The sequence below is a fragment of the Oryzias latipes genome, assembly GCF_053564925.1.
Source record: "Oryzias latipes strain Hd-rR chromosome 1 unlocalized genomic scaffold, Olatipes_Hd-rR_3.1 chr1_Y".
Taxonomy (NCBI): Eukaryota; Metazoa; Chordata; class Actinopteri; order Beloniformes; family Adrianichthyidae; genus Oryzias; species Oryzias latipes.
The window spans coordinates 4,993,034-5,020,921 of record NW_027616335.1 but is presented as its reverse complement, the minus strand read 5'-3'; the positions used below and the strand labels follow the sequence as shown (position 1 = coordinate 5,020,921).

Below are 27,888 nucleotides of genomic sequence, written 5' to 3'. Positions count from 1 at the left end.
ATGAGCACAAAGCTGGACGTTTGTATCAGTTTGTGAACCTTCGGTCTGCGTTCCTTCCTTTTTAATTCCTTCCACTAGTATTGATTGTGTTGTATAAAGACTCTCCTGTTTCTCTTTTCTTTCATGTTTTAACCCCACAGATGAATCAGAAGGTAAATCTTTTGGATTATGCATGATGCCAGCCTCTTTAACCACGCCGTTCATCCATGCACATTGGTGCCCCTGCAGTGGCCGACATTAGTTGGGGGCATTTTTACTCAAAAACCTTTGAACTTCTGTGTGACTTGAGACGAGTAGACGATTAATTTTATTTATTGATTTCTTGCAAACCCAACAACTCTTCTACTCGCCTCATGGAGACTTAAAGGTGTGCCTGTTTATTGATGAACTGTTGTGCTGTTGCTGCTCTACTGCACAATGACTAACCACAAATAATATTGCTGTACTGTAAAGCGACACCAAGGGTTTGGGGGTGGTGCCATTGACTGTACAAAGGAACTGGACTGAGTGAACAGGAAGTACCCGCTGGCTCCAAGAAGCCAAAATCCCATAGACATCTATTGAAAAATAAATATAATGTAATCGATTTCATGAAGTTCAAATGAACGTTGTATGAATTCACTGTCTTTTGAAGTTAAAAACTTTGATGGTTTATTAAAAAATACATTTAAATACGTTTTTTTGGCAACAATATATTCGCCAATCTGGTGAGCATTGATGCACACTGGTTTTTTTGCAGAGACTTCTGGGAAATTTCTAGGGCACTTGATTTTGTCATTGTAGATTTAGACAACCCTAGAAAATTACAAATGCACAATATAATGCACTATGTAGTGGGTAGTGAAGGAATTTGGTGACTAAATTGACTGTTTTGTTGGAGCTTGAAGTAAGCTATTTGCTATGGGTGATGTCTCACTCCCTCTGTTCAGTTCTCACATACAGTCAATGGGTGGTACTGGCAATGTTTTACTAATACCACAAAGCTGTCTGGATTTTATTATTGTTGTTTTTTCCCGTTTTCTGTTGTAAAATCTAACCCCTCCCCCCAAAAGTTTCTCCAAATCTCCACAAAAACAGACATGATGTCACGTGATGATGGAAAATCAGGACTAATGCTAGTTAAAAGTGCAGTGAAAAGCAAGACAAAATCAGAGGAAAAGGATCTGGAGCTGATTGGAATAACACGCTACGATTTCAAAAGAGATTATAAGATAAGAAGCATCATAATCTCATGGTTAAATCTAGAAACATGAAATGGAACTACCGTAAATTCCGGGTTATAAAGCGCACCCGATAACAAGCCGCACCCACCTATTTTCACGTACATAATTAGTTTTGTACATATACAAGCCGCATCAGAATACAAGCCGCTGCTTCGCCAAAGCACGTCCTGACTCCCAGAGTGAGTGTGGCTCATTACCACACTGTGGGTGGGTACTGCCTTGACTCAAGCACATGTATCCAAGTATACCCACATCTGAAACAGCATGGAACTCTATTCTGTTCACAAGTTCCTCAGTTATGGTTTTTTTTATTTTATTTTATTTTTATTTGTTTTTTTTACTTATTGACAATCTAGGTATCACACATAAAATTACAAACAGTAACCATATAATCAACATTACATCCCTCAGTTATGATGAGGAAATTTACATCCGCGATCCCCCATTTCCCATGAGTCTTAGGGGCTAAAAGCGGGGCCAACGCCCGGCTCGCATTACTGTTGTACGTGTTTAAGAATGAGCAAGTATCAGCAGTGCATGGAGGGGTGAAAAGCAACAGCTCTCCTTCCACTTGTGTCGCAACAGCATTATGGTGGTAACGGGGCTGGTTAAAAAAACACCAGTAAAATAAATCAGCTGCGACTGAAAAGCGCGCGCCTCAACGCGATACGCGCGCCTCAGCGCGGCGCGTTCGTCAGAAGTTTCCTTTCACAACAAACACTTGTTGCTCCGCGGACGCCTCTGCGCTCGCTAAGCGGGCTCCTTGTCTCCCCTTCCTATCCGAAAAGCTCACACGGAGGCTGTGAGCTTTTCAGTGCAAAATTCCGCTCAGTCCTTAGAAACGTAAAAACGACCACATGGATTTGTGTTTCCAGTCGTGTCCCGACAAAATGAAGGCTGATGTTATTCCCACATATTTACGTGCAGCCAGCCGAGTCACTATGACTCAGAGGAAAATACACTTCTGACCATGCGCTGTTCTCTCCGTCACGCAGCTGACCGGCATTTCCATTTACTGATGGGGGATTTTTTCACGCTGCTTTTAACGATTGCTTTTAACTTGAAAGCTTCATCATATTGTAGCGGCGATCACATGCACGTTGGGTCTAATGGCACCAAAGGATTCTGGGATGCGGCCGGGCATGCGTGTTTCTTTTTGTTGAACCATGACTGAAGTGTCTAAGACCTGAAGTGACGTCCATGCTGTTTAGCTGCTTAGAGGTGTGTTAAAAAACAAATGACTTGTGTTTGGTGTTAGATGGAGAATTCAAACCAATCATCGAGCCCGAATGTACGCACATGGCAATTAAACTCATAAATTAGCCGCGTCACTGAATAAGCCGCAGAGCTGTAAGCGCAGGAAAAAAGTATCGGCTTATAGTCCGGAAATTACGGTACTGTCTTTTAAAAGTTTCCACTGCTTTTCATCTCTGTTGATGCAACAACGAAATAACTGACTGCTGATCCATACTCGGTGCTGGGGATCCCATGACCAAACATTATTCTACCATAGCAGGTTCCACTGGGACGGTAGTCCACAGACTTAGCTGCTCAAGTTTTCCATGTTTCTCCTCAGATGAGAATACCCAGAAGCAGACAGACGACCTCTGCACCCTGTTTACAGAGAAGTTCCTTCAGGATCCCGAGCGAATCACGCTGCTCCTCACCCTTCTGGAGGTATGGCCCTGTTCTCCAACCATCACAGACAGATTGCTTCCGATGCGTAGAGTGTAACTGTCGGCGGGGGGGTTTCAGGAGTTTGACTTCCACGTGCGTTGGCCTGCGGTGAAGTTGCTGACGGCTCTTTTGAAGAGTCAAGGCGCCCAAGTGCAAGGCATCATTCTCGTCAGCCCCATGGGTGAGTATCTTCTAGTTCACTCAGAGTCTAACTGGCTACAATCTTTATTTCTATTTATTTCCTTAAATTAAAATATAAACACTAGATTTTCCGCCACAGGTGTTTCCAGATTGATGGACCTGTTAGCAGACTCCAGAGAAGTAATTCGCAATGATGTGAGCCCTCCCGTCTTCCATTTCATTACCCATTGTGAAATATTGGTGGGACTTATGAGTCATGTTGTCTGCTTCCTACAGGGCTTACTGCTGCTCCAGCAGCTAACCAGAGGCAATGCAGCCATTCAGAAAATCGTGGCTTTTGAGAACGCCTTTGAACGCCTCCTAGATATCATCACGGAGGAGGGCAGCAGCGATGGAGGTGAACAGAGTCGTGCGTGCAGAACTGCTAAAACCCTCTTTTTTGTGTGTGTACTCATTCCCCCCTCCTCTTTCCTCTGCTGCAGGTATTGTGGTGGAGGATTGTTTGTTGTTGCTGCTCAACCTGCTAAAGAACAACAGCTCTAACCAGAACTTCTTTAAGGAGGGCTCTTACATCCAGAGAATGAAGCCCTGGTTTGAGGTTGGGGATGATAACTCTGGCTGGTCCGCACAGAAGGTCACTAACCTCCACCTCATGCTGCAGGTAGCCAAAGCAGCGTTCTCGTTTAAAAGTGTTCCCAGTGGTCTTTAATTAGAATTATGCCATTTTTTAAGAAAAGGAAACCTTTCTATGATCTAGTTTCTGCAGAGCAGCAGGAGTTTAATAGAAATTCACAGGTGAGCTATAGGCATGCAGCAACGCCCTCCCCACTTCCCTTTGCCCATAATTGAGAGCTCTCAGTTTACATGCTCTCCTGCTAGCTAACAGCCCCTCACAACCCCAGCCCGACATTACTGCTGTATCAAAAAGTGTATTTTCTACGTCACAAATAATTCTGGTCTTTTTATCGTGTTTTTGTGGCATTTTTATCATGTTGGAGAACATATTAAGAGTTTTAAGCTCAAAGTATTGTTTAGTATTTCTTTATTCAAATCGTTGTTAATCAAGTGATGGGGAAAAAGGTTTGAAAAAGCTTAACCACATTTAACCTTTATTGTGTTCTTGTCAAAATGTTCAAACCTGAACACAATTCCAGGGTTAAAAGATAACTGGGAATGCTTTTAAAATGGATCAAAAGATGAGTGGAGTGGGTCGTTCACAGAATCCATGTCAAAGATGACTAATAGTAAGATTTAGAGTCTTAACAAGCTTATAATTTCCAGCTGGTGCGAGTGATGGTGTCTCCAGTGAACTCCCCTGGAGCTACAGCGAGCTGTCAGAAGTGCATGTTCCAGTGTGGCTTGTTGCAACAGCTGTGCACCATCCTCATGGCCACCGGTGTGCCCGCCGATATCCTAACAGAGGTAACCACAGAGAGTACGGACGCTGACCCACCACAGGAAGGTTACGGCAGAAACGCTGACAAAAATGTTCCTTCGACTGCTCCTTTCCAGACTATAAACACAGTTTCGGAGGTGATCAGAGGCTCACAGATCAACCAGGACTACTTTGCCTCAGTCAACGCCCCTTCAAGCCCTCCACGGTAATGAAAGTTTAGTTTTCTCTTCCAAAAAGCTGGCAGTGCACGTTAGAGTTAGCTGGATGTTTGATCTCTGTTGTTTGTGTTTGCAGACCAGCCATCGTGGTGCTGCTCATGTCCATGGAGAATGAGAGGCAGCCGTTTGTGCTTCGTTGTGCAGTTCTTTACTGTTTCCAGTGTTTCCTCTACAAAAACCAGAAGGGTCAGGGGGAGATCGTGGCTACACTACTTCCCTCAACCATCGATGGTTCGTTTCAATCTGTTTCTCAAAGCCTTTAAATGCAATTATTTTTTTAACCGGCTCTATTGTTTCCCTCTTCAGCCAATTCTATCTCTGCTGGTCAGCTCCTGTGTGGAGGTCTGTTCTCAGCAGACTCCCTGTCTAACTGGTGTGCTGCCGTGGCCCTGGCCCATGCTCTCCAGGACAACCTCACTCAGAAGGAACAGTTGCTTCGAGTTCAGCTCACCACCAGCCTGGGCAAACCTCCCGTGTCCCTGCTGCAGCAGTGCACCAACATCCTGTCCCAGGTAGGGCACCGTAGTACAGACGGGACAAGCTATATGTGTTCTGTTAGCATGAAACGAGTTAGCCCATCAACATAGATAGAAATATCTTTATTTGTCATTGTACATGTACAACGAAATTACAGTGCAATTTTTCCGGTGGAATAAAAAGTCAAGCAAGAGTAGAAAACTAAAAACTGCGAAATAAGACAATATAAGAAAGATATGTTAAAAAATATACAACAAAATATAAAAAGGAGGTTACACCTTCTCCGGTTATTGCACACTTCCCTAATAAATAAACTTTATTTAGCAGCATTTAAGGCCACGGTGGCTCTCGGATAGAAGCTGTTTTTTAATCTGTTTGTTCTTGTTTTAATTGTTCTGTATCTCCTGCCTGAAGGCAGCAGTTCAAACTGGGAATGTCCGGGGTGTGATGGATCCAGCAGAATGTTTTGAGCCTTTTTTAGGCAGCGAGAACTGTACAGTTCTTCCAGGGATGGGAGAGGGCAGCCGATGATCTTCTGGGCTCTTGTGGCGACTCTCTGGAGAGCTGTCCTAGCCGCAGCTGTGCAACTGGCAAACCAGGCACAGACACAGTACGTTAAAATGCTCTCTATTGAGCAGCGGTAGAAGGACACCAGCAGTTTCTCACTCAGTTTGTTTTTCTTTAAAAGCCTGAGAAAATACAGTCTCTGCTGGGCCTTCTTCACCAGAGCAGTGGTGTTGGCGCTCCAGGTCAGGTCCTGCTCAATGGTGACGCCCAGGAGCTTGAAAGCAGCCACCCTCTCCACACAATCCCCACCAATAGACAGTGGCTGAATGACAGGTTTTTTTCTCCTGTAGTCCACCACCATTTCCTTGGTTTTTGTTGTGTTGAGGATTAGATTGTTTTTTTCACACCAGACACAGAGCCGCTCCACCTCGTCCCGGTAAGCGGACTCATCATTCCCAGAGATGAGCCCCACTACTGTGGTGTCGTCTGCAAACTTAATGATGGTATTGCTGGGGTGGGTGGAGGTGCAGTCTTGTGTGTAGAGGGTGTAGAGCAGGGGGCTCAGCACACAGCCCTGTGGGGAGCCGGTACTGAGGGTGAGAGCTGTCGACGTGTGGGACCCTACTCTAACCCTCTGGGGGCGGGCTGTCAAGAAGTCCAAAATCCAGAGGCATGTGGAGGTGGGGAGTCCGAGAGCCTCCAGTTTGGAAACAAGTCTGTGAGGGAGGATGGTGTTAAAGGCGGAACTGAAATCCACAAACAGCAGCCTCACGTAGTTCCCCGGTTGCTCCAGATGGGACAAAGCAGTGTGGAGAGTGGTGGTGATGGCATCTTCTGTGGACCTGTTCGCCCTGTATGCAAACTGGTAGCTGTCAAGTGTTGATGGAAGGCATGAGGTAATGTGGTTGCGTACCAGTTTCTCAAGGCATTTTGTGATGATCGGGGTCAGGGCAACGGGTCTATAGTCCTTGAGGCCTGTGATTGTGGGTGTTTTGGGCAGAGGGACAATAGTTGAGGATTTGAGGCAGGGTGGGACGATGGACTGATGTAAGGAACGATTGAAGATCTTAGTAAAGACCCCCGCCAGCTGGTCTGCACAGTCCTTCAGCACCTGTCCAGTGATGCCATCAGGTCCGACAGCCTTCCTCGGGTTCACAGACCTCAGCGTGCGCCTCACCTCATGTTCCTCTACCCTTAGGGAGGGGCCGTTGTTCGCTGATGCCTGTAATGCAGCTGTCTCTGGTGGCTCCACCTCGAAGCGGGCAAAGAAGAGGTTAAGCTCCTCTGCCAGTGAAGGGTTCCCATCAACAGCAGCGAGGTTTGGTCTGTAGTTGGTTAGATGTTGGATCCCTTGCCAAACCTGCCGTGTGTTGTTTGTTTTGAGGTTGTCTTCCATTTTTTGCTTGTAGTCTATTTTGGCCTGTCGGATGCCTCTCTTCAGGTTTGCTCTGGCAGAGCTGTACAGGTTCCTGTCACCGGACCTGAAGGCTGTGTTCCTCTCCCGCAGCAGTCGCTGGACCTCTCTGGTCATCCAGGGTTTTTGGTTTGGATACACTCTGATGTGCTTTTCCACAGCAACAGTGTCTGTGCAATGGTTGATATAGCACAGGACTGCTGCTGTGTGCTCCTCCAGGTCTGGGTGGTCGAAAATCTCCCAATTTGTTCTTTCAAAGCAGTCCTGCAGCTGGTGGGAGGCACCTTCGGGCCAAGTTTTAATAGTCTTTCTTTTGGTGGGAGCCCGTTTCCTGAGGGGGGTATATGCAGGGGCTAGGAGCAGGGAAATGTGGTCTGACTGGCCCAGGTGTGGGAGCTGTATAGCTCTGTAGCCATGTTTTATGTTGGAGTAAACTTTGTCTAATGTCTTTTCCCCTCTGGTGGCGCATTTCACATGCTGATGGAACATAGGGAACACAGATTTTAATTCAGCATGGTTGAAATCCCCGGCAATAATATGTACAGCCTCAGGATATTTGTCTTGGTTGCTGCTAATCGTGCTATGCAGGAGTCCCAGTGCCGAGTTAGCATTAGCATCTGGTGGTATATACACAGCAGTTGCCATGACTACAGTGAACTCTCTTGGAAGATAAAACGGGCTACATCTGACAGTCACATATTCCACGTCCGGAGAGCAGTGACTGGCTACAGTCTTGGAGTTGGTGCACCAGTTATTGTTCACATATATGCACAATCCCCCTCCTTTGCTCTTACCGGAGTCGCCGCTCCTGTCGTAGCGATGTGCCGTGTGGCCTGCTAGCTCGATAGCCGCGTCCGGTATGGATGAATGAAGCCAGGTCTCGCTGAAAATCAAAACACAACAGTCCTTGACGATCCTGTTTGTTGCCACTTGGAGCTTAAGTTCGTCCATTTTGTTTCCAAGGGAACGTACATTAGCAAGAATAATGCTAGGGAGCGGTGGTTTGTTTGGGTTCTTACGCAGCTTCTCCAGTACACCAGCCCGGCAACCCCGCTTTTGTTTTCTGTCCCTGCGCCGCCTTCGCCTCCTCCCTGTGGGGATGGTAATCCACGGGGAGCCCGGGGTCCTGATAATATCCTTCGGGATGTTATGAGAGTGAAAAAAGTCGGCTGTAACCGCTTGTTCACATTGTAATCCTAACTTTAGGAGCTCATGCCGGCTGTAGATGTTGTCTGCCCAGCAGGATGTAGTCCAAACGATAAGTAATTCACAGAAAAATAGCCATAAAAAGCACCGGAAAAGAGAGCACAGAGCCGCCGCGTCTATGCGCGCCGCCGCCATGCTTGCCCTCAGATCAGTGCTAAACTGTGAGCCCCAGTGAAGAGAACCGGTTTGCATTGTTGTGGTTTTGCAGGGTGATAAGATCGTCCGGCGGGTGAGTAACGTACCTCTGTGTGTACGTGTGTGTTTGGGTGTTCTGGTTATTTCAGCTTGGCAAAGGAAGTAGGGGTCTCTGTGACCCGCTTGTTGGTGGATTTTGCTTTTCTTGGACTATTTAGTGGCCCGCCTTTTTACTGGAGTCTTTGACCCAGCGACTTTTATTTAATAGAAAGTGAAATGACTGCGCTCAGTGTGGAAATGCCAAAAAATATGATTGTGTCCACTGGTGAAATGAACTCATCTACGAAACCAACAGAAGAAGGGCAGCAGCTGCTTCTAGATGTCCTGTCTTCTGTGACCTCTTAACCTTTTGCTTTGTGCTTTGACCTTTGATTGCTCCTGTGCTTGACTTATTTGGGGCGTTTTAATTTTCCAGTGAGGGCTCTTTGGAGTCAGCAGAGGAAGCGTCTTATCTATTTTCTAATTCCTATCATGTGGTATGAAAACGCATTTTGGACTTTAGACTCCCATGTGGGATCTGCACTGTAATACAGCAGTGTTATACCTGAGTCAGACTCATGGTCTTTGTCATCATACTAATCAGTTTTGTCGACCTGTTGTTGTCAGACCACTGACTGGACATGAGAACTGGACAGAGTGCATGTGACATCACCAATAGAAAACGGTGCCGACCATGCCGACCATGCTGTCACCTTGCTACTACGATGACCGTATGTTGCGCTGTTTGTGCAGAACAGGCTGGGGCAGCGGGGGGGGGGGGGGGGGGGCGTTGCACGCGGAGCATAACACAACAAACAGGTAGAGAGGCGGGGCTTAGACTCACCGCTTATGATTCCAGACCCGCGACAAACTATCAGCTGCTTCCTAATACTTAATAATAATTAATAACTAATGATAGTTGTCATCCGTAAAATTAATATCATTTATTGGGTTTACTGGATTTAAAGAAAAATAAATGGAGTTGGCAAAATAGAAAGGAGTCTGCATCAAAGTGAATTTGTTTCCATCATTTAACTTAACTTAACTTAACTTAACTCTGGTGTTTGACAGACAGAAAAGTCTATTCAAGGTTGTGGAAAGTGGACAAAAGATCAAAGGAAACATCACACTCATAAATAATAAAAACAATTAGATTAAATAAATAAATATCCTGTCTGGAACATTCTCATGTATAAAGTAAAATGTTTTGTTAAAAAAAACAATGTTGTTGCATAGTGAGGAAATAAAACACTTTATGTTCTTAATTTGTTATTTATTTATTTTTTTTCATCCTCAAAAAGTATCGATAAGAGTACCGATAAGGGTACCGGATCGATAAGCAGTATCGATAAGAGTAGTAGTATCGTTAAAACCTTAACGATACCCATCCCCAGACATTACTGAAGTTTTTTATACTGAATTTATGATTTAGAACAATAGAATGTGACATTTCCATAAAATGAATACCGGTATCTACTTTTTTTCTCTTTTTCTAAAGATAATTTATATTTTGCTTTTCAGTTAACTGAATTAAATCATATCTGCCCTTTTTTTTATTTTACTTATGCATTGCATCATATTTGGAGACTAAAGCAAGAAAGGTGATTTTATTTATTTATTTTTGTATGCTTTCCTGATCATCCCCTCCAGCCTTTCCTCCACATATGTTTGTTAAAGCACACACATGACCTAAATTTAAAAAATAATTTTAAAAAACATCCTCTGAGTAAGGCCTAAATGTTTATTACTCTGCCTGAAAAAAAATCATTGTGAGCAAATATCTGAGTAAAAGAGAACAAAATGCAAAAACATTTTTCCGGTGTTTTACAATTTACTACAAGTGAAGGTTTGGTGTCTAATTTTATTCAGATAGTTTACAGTTAAAACAAACTTCAACCAGTCTAACGAACAAACCCTGAAAAGAAAGAAGATGGACTTTTAACAGGAAGAAAGAACAAGCTTAACCAAACTGGGAAAAGCCGTTTTCTGCTTCAACCGGTTCCTCTGAGGAGAACAGCAGAACGTGGAGACAGAACCTCAGTGTTTGCAGTAATAGAACAAACCCAGTGCATCATGGGGGTTTCATATTCTCTTATTTTTCTTCTGGAAATAGTCTAGTTCTAAGTGCTTGGCTGTGTTAGCATATGGTGTTCAGTCTGGACCTTCACTGCCCGATGCTAGCTAGCACATGTACTCGCAGTAGAAAGAGTTTGGTGGGAAATGTGGAAGCGGTTTAAATCTGGTGCATCTTGCTTTTTCTTTCACATCTCTATTCCGATAGAGGAAAAACTTGGTGTCATAGAATTCTGGCTTGGAACAAACCTCAATTGTTAATTTCTGTTGGTTCTTCTGTGAATTGAAAAGGACGCCATCCAAATGTCATTAAAAATCCAAGTCCCTGATTGGTCAAAGTTTAACTAGTTTAACTTCCAATGCGTACACATGTTTTGTATGGAGAAAAGGGACGTAAAAACTTGCGTAGCAACACATGAACGCAGAAGTACAAAAGATACACATACATTTTACTTCAATTTTTAATTGGAAGTGGTCACTTGAAGACGCAAATCTTTGAGTTTCTAAAAATGGCTTTGATTGCTTTTTGATAAATCTTATTTTCACCTCAGAATTCAAAGTGGAAATAAAAGAATTAAGAGGCTTTTAATCCAGTTTTGGTTCAAACGACTATCAAGTAGAATTATGGAGTCCATTAGTCCAGTAGTCTTATAAAAAGGAATGCAGACTAGTTTTTCTTTAAAAGTTTGGCAACCATAAGCAGGAGAAAATCTTAGTTAATGAGAAAAATGTAAATATTGTTGACGTTTGGATCTATTTGATGACCTCTGGGATGTCGTCCTTGAAGAGTTTGTCCAGCAGTTTCCACCAAACTGAGCGGATTCCTCATTCTGTGATACTGCGTAGTATTAACAAAGGCTTTCTGGCTTTCTGTCATTAAAATGCGAAATCCGGTCAACAAACTGTTGTTTTGGGCCAGACAGAAAAAAAAAACATTTTCACTTTAAGTTTCCTTTCCTTTTCATTCAACAACAAAAGGTTTATTAGTGAGTCAGTGCTGCATGAGCTGATACCTTTTAATGTAAGTCCACTCCCATGATGCTTTGCTCTACAAGACTGATGGAAATCATTTAGTGGTTACAAAATATGAAATGTTTTTTTTTTTTTTGCATGTTTGGTTTTGTTTTATTCTTTAAAACATCCAAACTGTTTGGTGTTGGCTGTAATGGATACTAACACTTGGCATCATTTGACTGCCATAACGATGTCTTCAAAACATTTGTTTACATTTATTATTTATAGGTGTGGTTATTTTTTGTTTGTTTGTTTGGCCTTCAAATGCTTATTAAGGCTAATTTCTTTCAAATATTGCCTTTTTCTGCTTGTTTTCGGGTTAGTTGTTAATTGTTTTGTGCTTGAGCGCTTTAAAAAAACCAAGGAGTTCATTTTGCGGGTGTTCTGTGGTTGTGATTCGGTTGAGGTTTAGATGAACTCTGAACCCGATCGATTTTAACCCTTCTAACTTCCACTCCTGTGTTTAGTTCTTTGGGTCTGAAGTCTCTTTGTCTGAGCTGTCTAACATGCTTTTGATACCTTTGCTCAGAAGCTCCTCGTCAGACTCACTGTTTGGTTTTCTGCAGGGCAGCAAAGTCCAGACCAGGGTGGGCCTCCTCATTGTCGAGTTATTTCTTTTTATTTTCAATGCTGCCCAACTCGAATGGCTCAGGAGACAACGGAGGACGCTGGACAACTCCACTCATTTTAACTTCTTTTTATTATCACCAAAGAATGGATGAGAGCTTGATAACCTTGAAATAAAACAGAAAATAATTAAACAGATATCAGAAATGTTTGTCAGAAATGGGCTGTTATTTCAAACTTTTGCAAATATTGTGCCATTTAACTATTTCACTAGTTGAATAATATTACCACAAATATCAGACTAGAAATGAAATTGAAATAAACATACCAATGGCGTCACCGAAGTCATCCAAGCATTGAAATGTTTGTTTCTCAGCTCACCATGACTGCCAGACAAAACCCCCACCTGCACACTGTTACCTGGTTAAATACCTCTTCCCATCTACCTGCCTGGTATATTAGGATTCACATTCTCCTTATACTGCCCCCCGCAGCTGTGGAGTTGATCCTACTGGAACAATCCTCCAAATCAATGTTCAGGAGCAAAATAAAGAAAATAGACAATAAGGCAGGATAAAACAAACTTAACACCTCCCACTTGACCTCCTAGTTATTAAACTCTAAGGAGGTCACAACTATCTGTCCTGGTTACAAACTCTTTCTGCTCTTCAACAGGAAACAACACTATCACCCGTCTAACATCTCTATGCAAGACTGTAGCAGGGAAAGACACTTTTCTGGATGCATTTGACAGCTGGTTTGAAACTGGCTGCTTTGTCTTCGTTAAATCTCTGGATCCTTCCTCCACACATCAGAACCCCAGAACCTCCCTCTTTATACACAACTAATCTATTTAAAGTAGTTTCTGGAAAAGTTATGCTCCCTTGGGCATCAAGAAAAAGGTTCATGAGTGCATCTTTGCGCTCCTGTGGCGTCAAAACAACTCCTTTACTCACAACTGGCTGTCTGCTTTGTTGTTTCACCTCAAGCCATTTTCCAACAGCTCGTCGCACCCAGGCAACAACACTAACTAACCTGCCAAGATCACTAAAGTTTTCTACAGTTACAACACTCCCAATTCTCCAACTAGTAGATGGCTTTAATGAACTGGTAGGTGTGCCTAGACCTTGTTGAGCCATGTTTAAATTTGCTTGTGGAATTGGGTTACTGTCATCTCGACTTGCTTGTGCTCTGGTTACCACTGCTGTGAAGACTTTTCTCTGAAGTTTGTTCACACTTTCTCTGGCATAAGCTGCAACCTCATTTGCAGATTTCATGGGCCACTCTTCTATAGGCCGTTTTAGGAACGCTGGTCCATCTTGCCATGCAGAGTTTTCTTTCAGTCCCTCAGGAGACGCTCCTCTTGTAATGATGTCAGCAATATTTAATTCTCCAGGAATCCACCACCAGTCCTCCACTGGCACAGCCTTCTGAATCTCGCCGACACGGTTAGCAAAAAATGTCCGATATCCATAACTTTCTCTCTTAATGGCTCCAAGGACTGTTTGACTGTCCATCAGATGAATCCATCGCTCAACTTCCACCCCTCCATGGTTCTCAAAGTATTTCCTTAGTCTGCTTGCAAAAACTGCACCACAGAGTTCAGCTTTGGTTGCGTCTCCTTTCTGATCCAATGGTGTAAGCTTGGCTTTTGACTCAACAAGACGAACATCAATTCCAACCTTGGTGACCCACCTCAGATACATCACAGCACCATAAGACTTATCACTTCCATCAGAGAAGGTGATCCCCCATGGTTTTCCAGTCCAGTCAGCTGGTGTAATGCTCCGATAGAATTTGTCTCAGATCCACCAACTCTTCAAAAAGCTTTATGGCTTCTTCTCTTAGACATGCTGAAAGGGGTTTATCCCAGGTTAATTTGCTCAGTTTTCTGCCACCTGCCTCTTGGAATGCCTTTCTTACTAAGATTGCACCCTTTTGTTTAGCAGGTGCTACTAAGCCGATAGGGTCATAAAGTCCAGCTACTTGGCTCAGCAGTTCTCTTCTAGTCAGTGGGTCAGGTGTTCCAGATCTCACCTCTTTCTTAAGCAGATCCTTTCCAAGTCTCATTTTTTTCTGTTTGTTGGAGAAGTTAATGGAAGTCAACATATAAAGTTTATCCTCTTCAACATCGTATCCAACACCCAGAGCTTTATTATCTTCATCTCTCATTTGATTCGGAAGAATAATAGTTGTGCTTGGTGTGGCTTCGTCTTGTTTTGTGTCAGGTTTTTTCCCAGTCGTTTCCCTCCCACTTTGCTGTGACCGGACCCATGGTTTCAAAGAGAAGCCTCCAGATTGCAAGATTTTCTCTACTCCTTCTGTTATTTTATCCAGTTGCTTCAGGCTATTGTGGGAAGTAAGGATGTCGTCGACATAACTGTCTTCTTCAATGACTCGGCGTTCCTCTTCTAGGTGAGCAAAGATTGGCAGATTAGCAGTTTGTCTCATAGCTAACTGCGCAATGCAGCCGGCTGGTCTGTCTCCAATGTTGACTCGTAATGGCAAACTCTTTTATTTCTTCTTCAAACTTATCCCTCCACAGGAATCTGTGTAAGTGCATCTCACGTTCTTCCAACCACACTGAGTTGTACATTTTCTTGATGTCGCCCAGGGCAGCATACACCCCTCGCCTCAACCTCAGTAAAACAGCTATTATAGGGTTTAACACATCTGGTCCGTTTAACAGAAGATCATTCATGCTTAGCCCTTTAAACCTCTGACTGCTGTTCCACACAAGCCGTACAGGAGTAGTCACAGAATGTGGATTCGGTGCCACCAGATGACTTACATACCAGACTGGTCCTGTCCAGTTCATTTTGCTCTTCTCAGTGAGTTCTATAGCTGCTCCCCGCTCAATCATTTCATGTATCTGGGTTGTATATGCAGCTTTCCACATTGGATTTCGATCCAGTTGTTTCTCAGTTTTCAAGAATGTTAACTCCACTGTATGCTTATTATTGTGGAGTATAGTAGGACCCTCCTTCCAGGGATATCTTGCATGCCAATGTGGAGACTTTACATGACTATCCTCCAACACATAGGTAAGGCCTTCTTTTATAATTTCAAGCTCCTTCTCCTCGGCCAGAGTCATTTCTTTTCCACCAGCTTGGCAATTTCCACATTGACATCCCCCGCATTTAGGCTCACAGGCTGCCCCAATACTCTCCCACCTCCACCATTTGAGAAATTCATGATTGGTGGCAGTGGTAAACTTCACATTAGTTACATCTTGTTTTCTGAGATCAGGATTACAGTCAGTCTTTGGATCTCTATAAATCTCCTCATATTTTACAACAGCTGTTCTCATTGATCGGGCAAAGTGGGTTCTTGACTCCTGCACCAAAACCTCCACATCCTCAAAAAGATCAGGATGTGCTCCACCCACTGTTATCCCCAATGGACTTTCCCACAAGACAAGATCTCCAATTACTTTCATTCTTTGTGGAGCCAGTCTCCCTTCTCTATGGCTGATGAGAAGCTCAATCTCTTTTGGTCTCTTTAGTTGTTCCAAATCAATGTCAGGAAAAAATGTCTTCAACTTCTCAGGTGTGATGACATCATACACTCTAGCAATTTCATCAAGCCCATAACAAACCAGTTCATGTGAGGCCACTGTGCCTTTAGGAGTTTTAATTCTGACTCTGAGAAGATATCTTTGTGTTGAAACTTTCATGGTCATTCCACCCACCCCATGCACAACCAGTGTGACCTTCTCACTTTGCAATTTCAATCTTTCAGCAGCTTTGTGGGTAATATAGTTTGAATCAGATGCGAGATCTATCAATGTCCCGATTTTTTGACCTGCATTAGCAGTAATCTCCATCAACATCATGATGACAGGAAGTTCACAAAGTCCATTCTTTTCCAGCAGCTCAGACTGGGTGTTACTTGCGTTAGTCATTTTTCTTGAGTTGTTTGTAAAAGCTTTTCTACATTTTTCTGCCATACCTGGAGAAAGTTGAGATAAAAACTCCTGTTGCTCATCAGTCAGTTTGCAGTTGGTACTCCTCTCACAGACCTTCTTGTTCTTAACAGTATCTGCTTTTGGACAGAGGAAATAATGGTGGTTAGAAATGCCATCCTTTTTGCAGTCTTTATTTCTGCATAAAAAAGAATCAGTGCAATAACTGTCTCCATCGTGACATCCAAGGCATCTTCTGCAGGCTTTCAGTTTTTCTATAGCAGCATGCTTATCATGGATATTCAGTAGCTTGAACTTTTTACAGAAGAATATTTTATCACCATGTCCTCCGTCACCACACACAACACAGACATCATGAAGTGCTTTCTTTGTTACTCTTGTGGAGGCATACTGTTTGTCAAATGTTCTTGCAGGACGTTGAGCTGACTTCTCCATCTTATCCACTGTTTTTAACTGCTCCAGCCTCTCAAGGATTTTTTCCTGATGTTTTAGGAACTGCAAAAGTTCATCAAAGTGGTTTTCTGATGAGATGTCATTTTTAGGCTCTACTAAAAAGGTTAGCCAGTCTCTTTTTATGAAGTCAGGTAGCTTACTTTCTATTGTTTGTGTCACTAATGGATTCTTTATCGCACCAGAAGTCCCAAGCTCTGTCAGGTCTGTTAAAGCTTTCTCCACAGTCTGTATTAGGTCAATGACTTTTCTTGGCTGATTTCCCCTCACAGGAGGGATCTTCTCTAATTCTTCCAGTATCTCAATGGTGATGGATTCTTTATTTCCAAACCTGTTATTCAACACTCTGAAAATCTCATCCGCTGTACTATAAGTTGACAATCTAAGGTCCTTGGCAATCTTGTCATCAACACTATCCAAAAGTTGAATTTTCATGACTTCAGCTGACCCAGATGGCTCGCCTTGCTTTTGTAGGCTCTCCCAGTCTTTCCTCCATCTGTAAAAGTCTCTCTTATTACCTGTGAAAATGGGAAGGGCTGTTGGCTTAATTGTCACAATGGGTACAGCAGGTGTTAATGATGTAGAGGGTACTCTGTCTCTTCCACCAACTACTTCCTCTTCAACCCTTCGAGCAGTAACAAACTCAACTTTCCTCAGCTCAAGGTTACTGCTGATTGCTTTTAAACCTCTGATTCGGCCATCCAGGTTCCTCCTTTCTTCCATAGGCATCCATTTCTCCCAGGCAGACATAATCCTGATCACCTCTTGCATCTTTTTACTAAGAAGAGTCATGTGGACCTCATACCCTTCTAGATACGTTCCTTTTACAGGTAGGCCACTTGCTGCTTCAGCATTTTTTTCTGCCTCGAGAATAGAGGCTTCAACTTCATACTGACCATATCTTGACCACAAGTTCTTTTGAACTATTTCCTTTACTTCTTTAAACTTCTTTTCAGCATCAACTGCTGTCTTTTCAATGTCATAGTCCAATGCCTTTTCAAGGATGTCCTCTGATTCTTCTTCTGTCGTTTCAAATAAAAGTCCAACTTTGAACTCATCATTGCTTTCCAGAAGGTGTTTAAAGCAGTCAGACACTTTGTGAAATTCTTCTTTTAGCTCTAATTCAGACATACAATTAGCTTCCCCACTGAGAAAGTTGGTCTGTCGTGTGAATCTGCTTTTTGCAGCAGTCCTCTCCCTTTTGAGTTCCTTAACAGTCTTTCCTGGGCCTTCATTTGCCATTTTTGTGTTGAGAACTCTCCACGTCTGCGTCAGCAGCTTTAGACAGGATCTTCTGAAGCTTTTTATCTTCTCCTCCTGGCTGCACCGTGGTTATCAAGTGTCGAGTTATTTCTTTTTATTTTCAATGCTGCCCAACTCGAATGGCTCAGGAGACAACGGAGGACGCTGGACAACTCCACTCATTTTAACTTCTTTTTATTATCACCAAAGAATGGATGAGAGCTTGATAACCTTGAAATAAAACAGAAAATAATTAAACAGATATCAGAAATGTTTGTCAGAAATGGGCTGTTATTTCAAACTTTTGCAAATATTGTGCCATTTAACTATTTCACTAGTTGAATAATATTACCACAAATATCAGACTAGAAATGAAATTGAAATAAACATACCAATGGCGTCACCGAAGTCATCCAAGCATTGAAATGTTTGTTTCTCAGCTCACCATGACTGCCAGACAAAACCCCCACCTGCACACTGTTACCTGGTTAAATACCTCTTCCCATCTACCTGCCTGGTATATTAGGATTCACATTCTCCTTATACTGCCCCCCGCAGCTGTGGAGTTGATCCTACTGGAACAATCCTCCAAATCAATGTTCAGGAGCAAAATAAAGAAAATAGACAATAAGGCAGGATAAAACAAACTTAACACTCATGCTGCTGTGCACATGGATCAGCAACTGTCCCATTGCTGTCACGCACTTCCTGCACAACCAGGATAACGTTCCCTTTGTATCCTTCATCACAACCTTTTTACCTTCTCCCCCCTTTGACCTCTGAGTCTACATTTCTGCTTAAATGCATCTTCTCTTCAAATCCGACCTCTGAGCGTAAAGAGGACCCTTGTGTTTCTTGCTGGGGAGGGAGCCCCTGTCCTCCACTGGCTTCTCTGCATGAGCCTTGACTCTGAGTCCTGCAGCTGACGGCTCAGATCTCTGAGAACCTGGGAGAAGACGAGAGGCTGGTGCAGGGCCTTTGTGCGCTGCTGCTCGGCATCTGTATCTATCATAACGATAACTCACTGGAAAACTACACCAAGTACGTGTCTTTGAGTCACTTTAACATTCTGTTAGACTCAATGTTTGAATGAAAACACAGATTTTCTTCCCGTCGTCTTCAGGGAGAAGCTAAAGCAGCTGATTGAGAAGCGCATCGGAAAGGAGAACTTTGTGGAGAAGCTGGGCTTCATCACCAAACATGAACTGTATTCGCGGGCGGCCCTAAAGCCGCAGCCCGTCTTCCCGTCGCCGGAGCAGATGCTGTTCGACCACGAGTTCACCAAGCTGGTCAAAGAACTGGAAGGTCAGGGAGGCCGCCGTCCTCATGTGCAAGTGATGGTTTGAGTCCCAGTTGACGTAACGCTGCTCATCACAGGGGTGATCACCAAAGCGGTTCACAAGTCCAGCGAGGAGGACAAAAAGGAGGAAGAGGTGAAGAAGACGTTGGAGCAGCACGACAACATCGTAACTCGATACAAGGAGCTGATCAGAGAACAGGTTTGTCCAAATTTGGCCTCTAAAAATGTTGCCCATTAGTCGTGGATTTGCTGTAGTCTCCAGATAACATCAGAGTTTGGACTGTGTGACTCAGGATGCTCAGATCCAGGAGCTGAAGGAGCAGGTAGCAGCTCTGTCCTCCCAGCACGAGCAGATGCAGGCCACTGTCGCACAGCAGCTATCCCAGATCCAGCAGCACAAAGACCAGTACAACATCCTGAAGCTGAAACTAGGTCAGTCCTCGTCCAACACGCAAAAGCTCACTCTGACACTTTTACAGTTTCTATAACCTTTTTGTTGGTTTAGAAATGATGGAGACATTCATGTCTGATCCTTTTTGCCATAAAGAGCAGCTTATGTTATTAAAGGAAATTCATTTTCTTGTCTCTTATCTGCCTTTGAGGGAAAAGCTTCCACTGTAGCTGAAGACTGGATTTGTAGGGTTTTTATTTACACTTTGAAAGGTTTGAGTCACACGTCCCACAGAAAAAGTCACTTTTCCCTGAGTTTTTTTCAGATTTTTAGTTTTTGATGATGGCTTTTGGTATGAAACGTTGCTGATTATTGTAGTCCTTTTTTTCCTGTTTTCCAGAAATGTAAAAGAAAGTCACTTCTTGGTTTTCAAAGCTTAACTTTGTTCCGTCTGTTGTGTTGCAGCAGAAGCTTTTTATTGCAGTTAAGACACAAACATGAATAACAACACAATTTGCCATCAACTCCTGTGACCAATCACCTGCTTCCTGGCCCTTCTAGGCATTCTGGGTAGTGTAGTCATATCACATTACATGATATTTGTTACTGTGCCTGATTGGAAAAAAAAAAAAAAAGCCAGTAATCTTAAAATATTTTCTTGATTTCCTTTGACGGTAAATAATATTTTCCGTCTGTAAATTCTCCAAATCGGCTTAATGGTGGTGTAGTGGTTAACACTCTCGCCTCACAGGAGAAGGTTTGAATCCCGGCCGGATTCTTTCTGTGTGGAGTTGGCATGTTCTCCCATGCATGTGAGGGTTTTGTGGCTTCCTCCCACAGTCCAAAAAGCGTCTTCATAGGTTCACTGATGACCTGTCCCCAGGTGTGCTTGTGTGAGTTTGTGTACCTGCAACAGACCGGCGACATGTTCAGGGTTTTAACCGCGCCTTTGGCTTGTGACCCAAAAAAAGATTTAGCTGGATGGAAGAAAATTCTCCAAATCAAAGTCTTGTTTAGCCTTTTAGACTTCAATGAGTCAATTTTGAGCAGACATTTTGATTTGAGAGATAAATCTTCATGTCTGCGAACCACAGCAGGTCTATAGTGCTGAATCAGCAGCTTCTATCTGACTCTCCTGTTTGTTTAAACAGAAACTGTGTTCCCGTCAGCCCTCTATAGAAATGAGACTCGTTTTACCTCAGAATTTAATCGATGCTTTAAGAACAGGTGTGTGGTATGTCTGAAGGGTTGGAGTGTTTTGGTATGTAATCATGTGTATTGTCATCTTCAGGTAAGGAGAGTCCGAGTCAGGGGGACGGCTCCCAGCAGAACGGACTGCAGACCGAGGAGCTCTCTCAGCTCAGAGAGGAGCTGGACGAGCTCCGCAAGCAGCACGCAGTCCTGCAGACGCAACTCGCCGAGCGAGACGCACTAATCACCACCCTGGTTAGTAGATCTAGAAGATTGAGTGAGTGTGATGAGGAGGATTCTAAAAACGTCATGAAATAAACCAGTAAATAAAATAATTTCTGCTGATTTGAAAAGTGACATTTTTGTTCAGATCTGAAGAAAAACCATTGCATCCGTTTTTGTCACCAGCTGTAATCTACTTCAATTTGAAGATTTAAATGTCTTGAAATGTGATTCCTGGTATTTAATGTTTATTTATTTCATTGTAACTGTAGCAGTCGAGCTCCCAGACGACAGAGAGCCCGGCAGGAGGATCAGACAACACAGAGCTGCTGCAGGTGAACTGGGACTTTTTTATGTGCTGATACGAGTTTGCTCCAGTTAGTACATGAGAACAACGCCAAACTGTAAAAAGATCCGGTTCATGTCATGTCTGTCATGGAGACTTTAAAAAAGCACGAATACAGATACGCCACAGGGCAGTGTGCTGAGCCCTCATCTTCTTCACTTTGCTCCCTGTTTTTACTTTGAAAGTCCTAATGGATGTGGACCATCAGAGCAAGTGATGCTCGGACACAAACCTCATGGAAAAAGCCTTCAAAAGCAGACCTGAAGGATCTCCTGGTTCAGATCATTGCAGATCCAGTCTTGATGGTAGAAAGAAGAGTTTGCTGACTATCACCAGCTGGTTAAGACTTTTCTGCAATAAAGGTGTAAAAAACACAAACAAACCCCAAACTGCCTCCCTCCATCCTGTGAACATCTGCAGGAGCTCAGTTTGTCTTGACTGTTTGTCTGTCCGCTGCTGAAAGACCGGATCTTTCCCTAGAATTGTTGGAGTTGAGCATTTCAAACAATCTAAAAAGAGACGATCAGAACAGACGGACAGTTTGAACCGTTTCCATCTGGCAAACCGTTCAGAGCGCTAAAGTCTGGGACTAATGCTTTCTAAAGTCGTGCATTTTAACATAACTAAAATACTGCTATATTTTTCTCAAGTGATCGTTTTTTGTTAAGTCGCAAAGTCGGTTTGGTGAGATTTTTTTTTATCATTCTCACTGATCAGCTATCAGCTCAGTTTCAGTTTAGCTGTGTGGGACTTTGATCTCAGAGCTATTTAATACCCCGCCTGTGGTTTTTACACAAACCACCTGGTCTGAGAAAGTCTGTAGTTGTTCCAGCAGGAGGAGTAAACTCACCGCCTGTGAGGCATGAATTACAGAGGTACCTTTGGTGCTGAACCTTTAACTCTCATGAGTCTAACGTGGAATTCAAAGTTTTTGTCTCCTTTGGAGTTTGATGTTTTCACCTTAAAAACTGTTGGTCATTTTTTTTCAGTACGACTTTACCAGGGTGTTTTAGTTGTCATTTTGCTGTATGGTATTAACGCATTTGACCTGGAATCATACCAAAAGAAACCCAAACTCATGCAGATTTATTTTTTTAGCTTGAAAATACAAATGTTTTGTATAATTTATGATAAACTATGTAGACATTTAGCAAACCGTTCAATGCAAACAAACTGTCAGGCCTTTCATTACAGATATGGTATCAGAAGAAAACAGCTCTACAAAACATTTGTTGCCCTCCCTAAAGTTTTGTTTTTAATCTGAACACATATTTGGCGAACATTAAAGCCATTTTTAAGCAGCCAGAAATGCCTTCTCAAATTCTGAAATTCAAACTTTTACACACAATCCTTTCATCCATCCCTTTCCAAGAAAAGACTGGTTAATGCTAGACGTGTCAGGTTTTAGACACAAATAGTTGTATTTCTTTACAGTCATCAAGGCGCTAATGGGAGTTCCTTGTTTGTCTTCTGTTGCTGCAGGAGCTGGAGGCTTTACGGAGTCAGGTTCAGTCCCAGTCGTCAGAAATCAGTCATCTAAAGACAGAGAGGCAGGAGCTGCTCACAAGAGCAGAAGCTGAGGTGAAAATCCCAAAACATGAAACTGCTTTAAGAAAAGTTTCCTGCATTCCTGAACCGTTTCTTTATTTTTATGACCGCTAGCCATCTGACACGGCGCCCCCCAGCGCTTCAGCAGAACTGGAGAGCAGACTGGCAGCACAGACATCTGAGACGGAGAAGATGAAGGTGTGTAATAACACCTGTAGAGATGCAGGTTGTTGTTATTTTTTCGGTTGATCCTCCACGCTGTTCATCAACCTGCAGAGGAGCGTGGCTGAGCTGGAGCAGCAGCTGGCTGCTGCCACGAGCACGGCGGCCATCCTGCAGACAGAAAAGGAAAAGCTGCAGTCCGAGGTCCAGGAGTCCAAGAAGGAGCAGGACGACTTGCTGATGCTGCTGGCGGACCAGGACCAGAAGATCCACAGCCTCAAGAAGAGACTCAAGGACCTGGGAGAAACGGTAAGAAAACCAGATCTCAGAGCAAGTCTGTCAGAGACGGTCCTACATTGTCTCACAGTCAGAGGCTCCAATGGATCCTTAAAGAGCTGTGGATTTTCACCAATTCACCAATCAAGATCAACAGTTCATGTGTCTTTTTACTGGACGTATAAAAATGCAAATAAGCATTTAATCACCAACATTTATAGCTTAATGTAAAACAGGAGATCAGAATCAGCAAAACACAAAGATTTTAAAATACAATAACGATATCTGTCACTTGAAACGAAGTCACACTCAGCGGTTTTTCTGTCGACTTCCTGGTTAACTTGAGCAGTAAACCAAACTTAAACGTCGCTTCGGATCATTTCTTCTGAAAACGGTTTGTAGTGGTCGACCTCTGATTGGAGAGCCTCAGGTTCAGTTCCCGGTCTGCCATCCCATCTGTCGAAGTGCCCTTGGGCAAGGCACATGGTGGTTTTAGGTCGGCGTCAGTGTTCGGCAGCGCCATTGACGGTTTTCTTCTGACTTTCAGTGAGCTGTTTCAGCTGGTGAAAGATGTCACTCAGCTTTGTGTCGTCTCTGCTGTAGTTAGACTGTGGCTCTCTCCTTCCAGGTAGAAAATGAAGACGACCTCGACACCAAGGACCAGACGTCAGATGATGATGACGAGGAGGAGGATGAAGATGATTAATAAAAAAGAATGGAGGGAGAAAAGACTTTGCAGAAACGCATCAGAAGAAACTCAACACTAGACACGGAATCAGTTTCTTTCCCAGCTGCCGCGCTGTCTTCATTTTCCTTTGTCTTGGCGCATTACATTGTGACAAAGCCACATAAATGTATCATGTTTTCTGTATTTTACACCCTATGAGGTGAAGAGGTCCTAAGTTTTCCTTTTATTTTAGTGTATGTGTGTAATTTGGGTATTTGTGTACCGGGGATGCCGCTGACGTCACTCCTCAGCTGATGCGATCAGCTGGGGTGCGTTAACACACGGCATGGCTTCCGGGTTAAAAAGGGACAGACAATGTGGGATGGAGGCCTAAGGAGACTGGAAAACTCTGACGAGACGGAAAGGGAGACTACGAGGGCCCTTCCAAGGAGCAAGAACGCACGGAATACCCCGGAAACCGACCATCGGGAGTTACAGAGGAGGATCTGATGTGGACCTTTCAAAATACTGCCGCAGGGATTATTATTAATTTCTTTTGGGGATGGACGTGGCTGGAAAGTGACCAAGAGCAAACTGAGACTCCCTGACGTTAACCCGAAGGACGGGGTGAGATCATTTCAGTTTTTTTTTTTGTTTGACTTTGGGAGGAATTTTTAAGTTGGAGCGCTTACGCGCGTACAGGTGGAAGTCGCTAGACGGACAATAGGGAATCATTGTAAACGCGTGCACGTACCTATAATGTAATCTGATGCGCGATTCATGGAGTGTGACTGGGTTCAATGAAATTTTGATGGTTAAAGAACATTTCTTGATTTAAGTGGTTGTTTATTTGTTCATTTGTGTTCTATAGTCAGTTAAAGTTTGCCAACAGTTCCACTTTCAGTGCCGTTTAGCAATTTCAGTGCTTTCATCTCATCGACTTTATTCATTATGTTTTTTGTTCATTATAAAAAACAAGTAAATGAGCAGAAGTGTTCATTTTAACACAGAGGGGTCATCATGATGCCCAATTTATGAGCCCAGGGGGGTATTCCAGAAAGCAGGTTATGCTAGCTCCCACGATAAGTTTGAGGCTAAGTAAGTTGATAACCTAAGCTTTCGGTTCCAGAAATGGAGGTATATTTCAGGGTAGGTCAAGTTGCCATGGCAACTCATGCTCTGAACATAACCTGGTCCGGAGCAGGTTTAGTTGAAGCTTAGTTTGTTTACAGAGAGGTGAAGCAGCATGGCCTGTCCATTTGAAGATGATTTAGTGGATGAAAAAGCTCAGATAATACTTTTTCCACCATGAGAGGGTGATAAGACCACACACATATGGATGTTGGAAAGATAAACTTTTTTACTTTGATCTAACTTAATTATTTGCTTCAGTTAAGATAAATCATTTTTTTGTTAGGTCACCTTAAAAATAACACGTAGTTTTCAGACAATTATTTTCCTTTCGTTTAAATTAATTCAATTAAGTAGGTGTAACTTTGATGCTGCTGTTAGATCGGCACCGCAAGGGATTCTGGGATATCATTCCCTTTGCCTGTCAGGACGGATTTGGGTTTAAGTGTGGGTTTTTGACCAAATGTGTTTAGTTGTATAGCTGTTTTACTGTGTTTCACCATGTTTTGCCGAGCTATATTGTCCTACTATGCTTACGTCTCTGCACCGTGAGTGAGAGTAAATGAGAGGATGATGAGTTTATATAGCACCCCTACCACCTTATCCTGTTATGACAGTGATGGAATACACTGTGGTGAATTTTTGCACTCCGTGCATTTTTTTCCGTTCTTTTTATTGTTATAAAAATGAGCATATCTGCCAGGTCAAACTTAGACATATGAAAGTTCAAGAAATATAAGTAATTAAGATGGAAAAAAGATTAATGGAGTAATGTGACATTTAGTTAGATAAATACGTAAATTTGAGTTGTATAAACAATTATTGAGTTTGAATTAATTTAACTAAATTATTTAAATTATTTTTCAGCCGTGTTACTTTTTTGATGGATTTATAATTTTTATCCGCCGTCATTAAAATCTCAGACTCCGTCTCACTTCCGTCTCAAGTGTCGCGCTTTCTTTCTTTTTTTTTCTCCACGCGTTTCCATGGTGACTCCAGAAATCGGCGATCTATTGAGAATGTCTTTATGTACCGTGCGTTAACCCAGGGTTACCAAGTCGAGCGTTATACGCCAACTCATATCCGGTCTTTTGGAACCGACATACCCAGAGTAAGCAAGTTCAGGCGGATTTCAGCCAGAGTTCAGGCTTAAAGTCAGGCTAGTTTAAACATGCTTCCTGGAATACCCCCCTGATTAGAAAAGTGACGGATGCGCCGGTGAGGATTACCTGCGACACGCCACGCCTCTGCATCCTGGATTGCTCCGCCCTCGTCGGAGTGACGTCAGCATTCCAAGCATAGAGTTGCGTTCCCCCTTCACAGCTCAGGCCAGCCGCTCTGCAACATGCTGCAAACATCCACCAGTCAGAGAAATGGATTCTTTTTGCAGCGTTCTTGTTCAGTACTGGTATCCAGCTTCTGTATGATATTGTGTAACTTATCAATCTACGAGCCACCTTGAAATGAATAAAATAATCTAAATGTGGGCTGTATGGAGGATTATTTGTTTATTTAATTATAATAAATCCAAAGTGAGACTTATATTGACTGTATCTTGATTTAAGATTATCAAAGCAGTTCATACATCTAATAGAACATCTTATCTTTGTTTTTTCTCTCCATTTTTTATTTGTATTTCAAAGGATTACTTAAAAAATGTCTAATACATCATTCATGTTTTATAATGGTATTTTTCCATCTGATTTGATTAATTTAGTAAAAACATTTTTGTCTAAATTAACCCCCAGCCCCAGTCTTCTTTTAATGGGTTATGTATAAAACGAATAATATTTTATTGGTTTAATGTTTCAGTTCTTACTTGAAGCACCTACATGAGTTTGTAGATGAATACAAAGGGGGCCCAGTAATAGGTTTTGAAGAACGCCATTAAAAGACATTTGTTCTAGCTATGATGCTTCTGAAGAGCCTTTCTTGAATCTGACTACCGGTATATTCAAGAATATATTAATCTACTAAGGTCAGGCCTGATAAACAGTATTTTATTTTTAAAAGAAGTTCAAATAAATGTCTTCCTCCAGGGCAAACTTCTACTGCAGCTTATCTATGAAGATTCATTTATGTAGGACGGTTCCATAGCAAAAACGTTTTAATTTTCTTCTCTTCTGCAGTGTTTAAAAAAAGAAGTCCAGGGTCGTCGGACTTCTTTCATAACCTCCAGTGTGGACAGGTGTGTCTAGAAGCGCTCTGACTATCAAGAAAAGTAAAACATCTTTAAATTGATCACAATTGTTGCATAACCAACAGCAAGAACTTAAAAAAGGCAAGGTAATGCTAAACTAGAAAGAATCAGAATCAGAATCAGAATCACTTTATTTGCCAAGTACAGCGCATGTACAGGGAATTTGACTTCGGTTACTTGTGCTCTCGTGCAAACTAGCAAGGTAGAAGGATAAATAATAAAGGGATAAATAATATAAAAGAAGGTAAGTGTAAGGTAGCTGTATGAATAAATAAACATAACTGAATAAGGAAATAGATTGAAATAACAAGACAAAAAGATAAAAAATAAAAAATGAAAAATGCAGCAGCAGTAATTCCAGTTGGACAGTTTATGTGATTGTACAGTGTCCTTGAGTAGTCTGGAGTCAGGTGTTCATAAGAGTGACAGCTCGGGGGAAGAAGCTGTCTTTGTGGCGAGTGGTTTTGGTTCGCAGTGTCCTAAAGCGTCGCCCTGACGGGAGGAGGCTAAAAAGGCAGTGTCCAGGATGGGAGGGGTCTTTTACGATCCTGCCAGCCCGCTTCCTGGCACGGGATCGGTACAGGTCCTGAATGGGGAGAAGGCTGGTACCAATAATCCTCTCAGCAGATCTGATGATTCTCTGAAGTCTGTTTCTGTCGTGTCTGGTAGCTGAACCAAACCAGACCGTGATGGATGTGGTCAGGACAGACTGGATTATTGCAGTGTAGAAAATGGTCAGCAGCCCCTGAG

The 27,888-nt window shown here is 42.8% G+C and overlaps 1 protein-coding gene across 1 annotated transcript; it reads left to right on the top strand.

The window, feature by feature from the left end:
* Positions 1-26,679, top strand: LOC144990226 (general vesicular transport factor p115-like). The gene is made up of 23 exons (XM_078943262.1): positions 1-22; positions 141-152; positions 2,800-2,900; positions 2,979-3,081; positions 3,181-3,236; positions 3,318-3,438; positions 3,524-3,702; positions 4,323-4,463; positions 4,554-4,642; positions 4,732-4,886; positions 4,962-5,167; positions 12,087-12,122; positions 18,341-18,439; positions 18,627-18,745; positions 18,828-19,009; positions 19,082-19,203; positions 19,298-19,436; positions 20,687-20,841; positions 21,081-21,143; positions 22,637-22,735; positions 22,817-22,900; positions 22,979-23,173; positions 23,769-26,679. The coding sequence occupies exons 1-23, from the start codon at positions 1-3 to the stop codon at positions 23,844-23,846; spliced, it is 2,556 nt and encodes an 851-aa protein (XP_078799388.1). The 3' UTR covers positions 23,847-26,679.
* Positions 26,680-27,888: the final 1,209 nt, after the last annotated feature.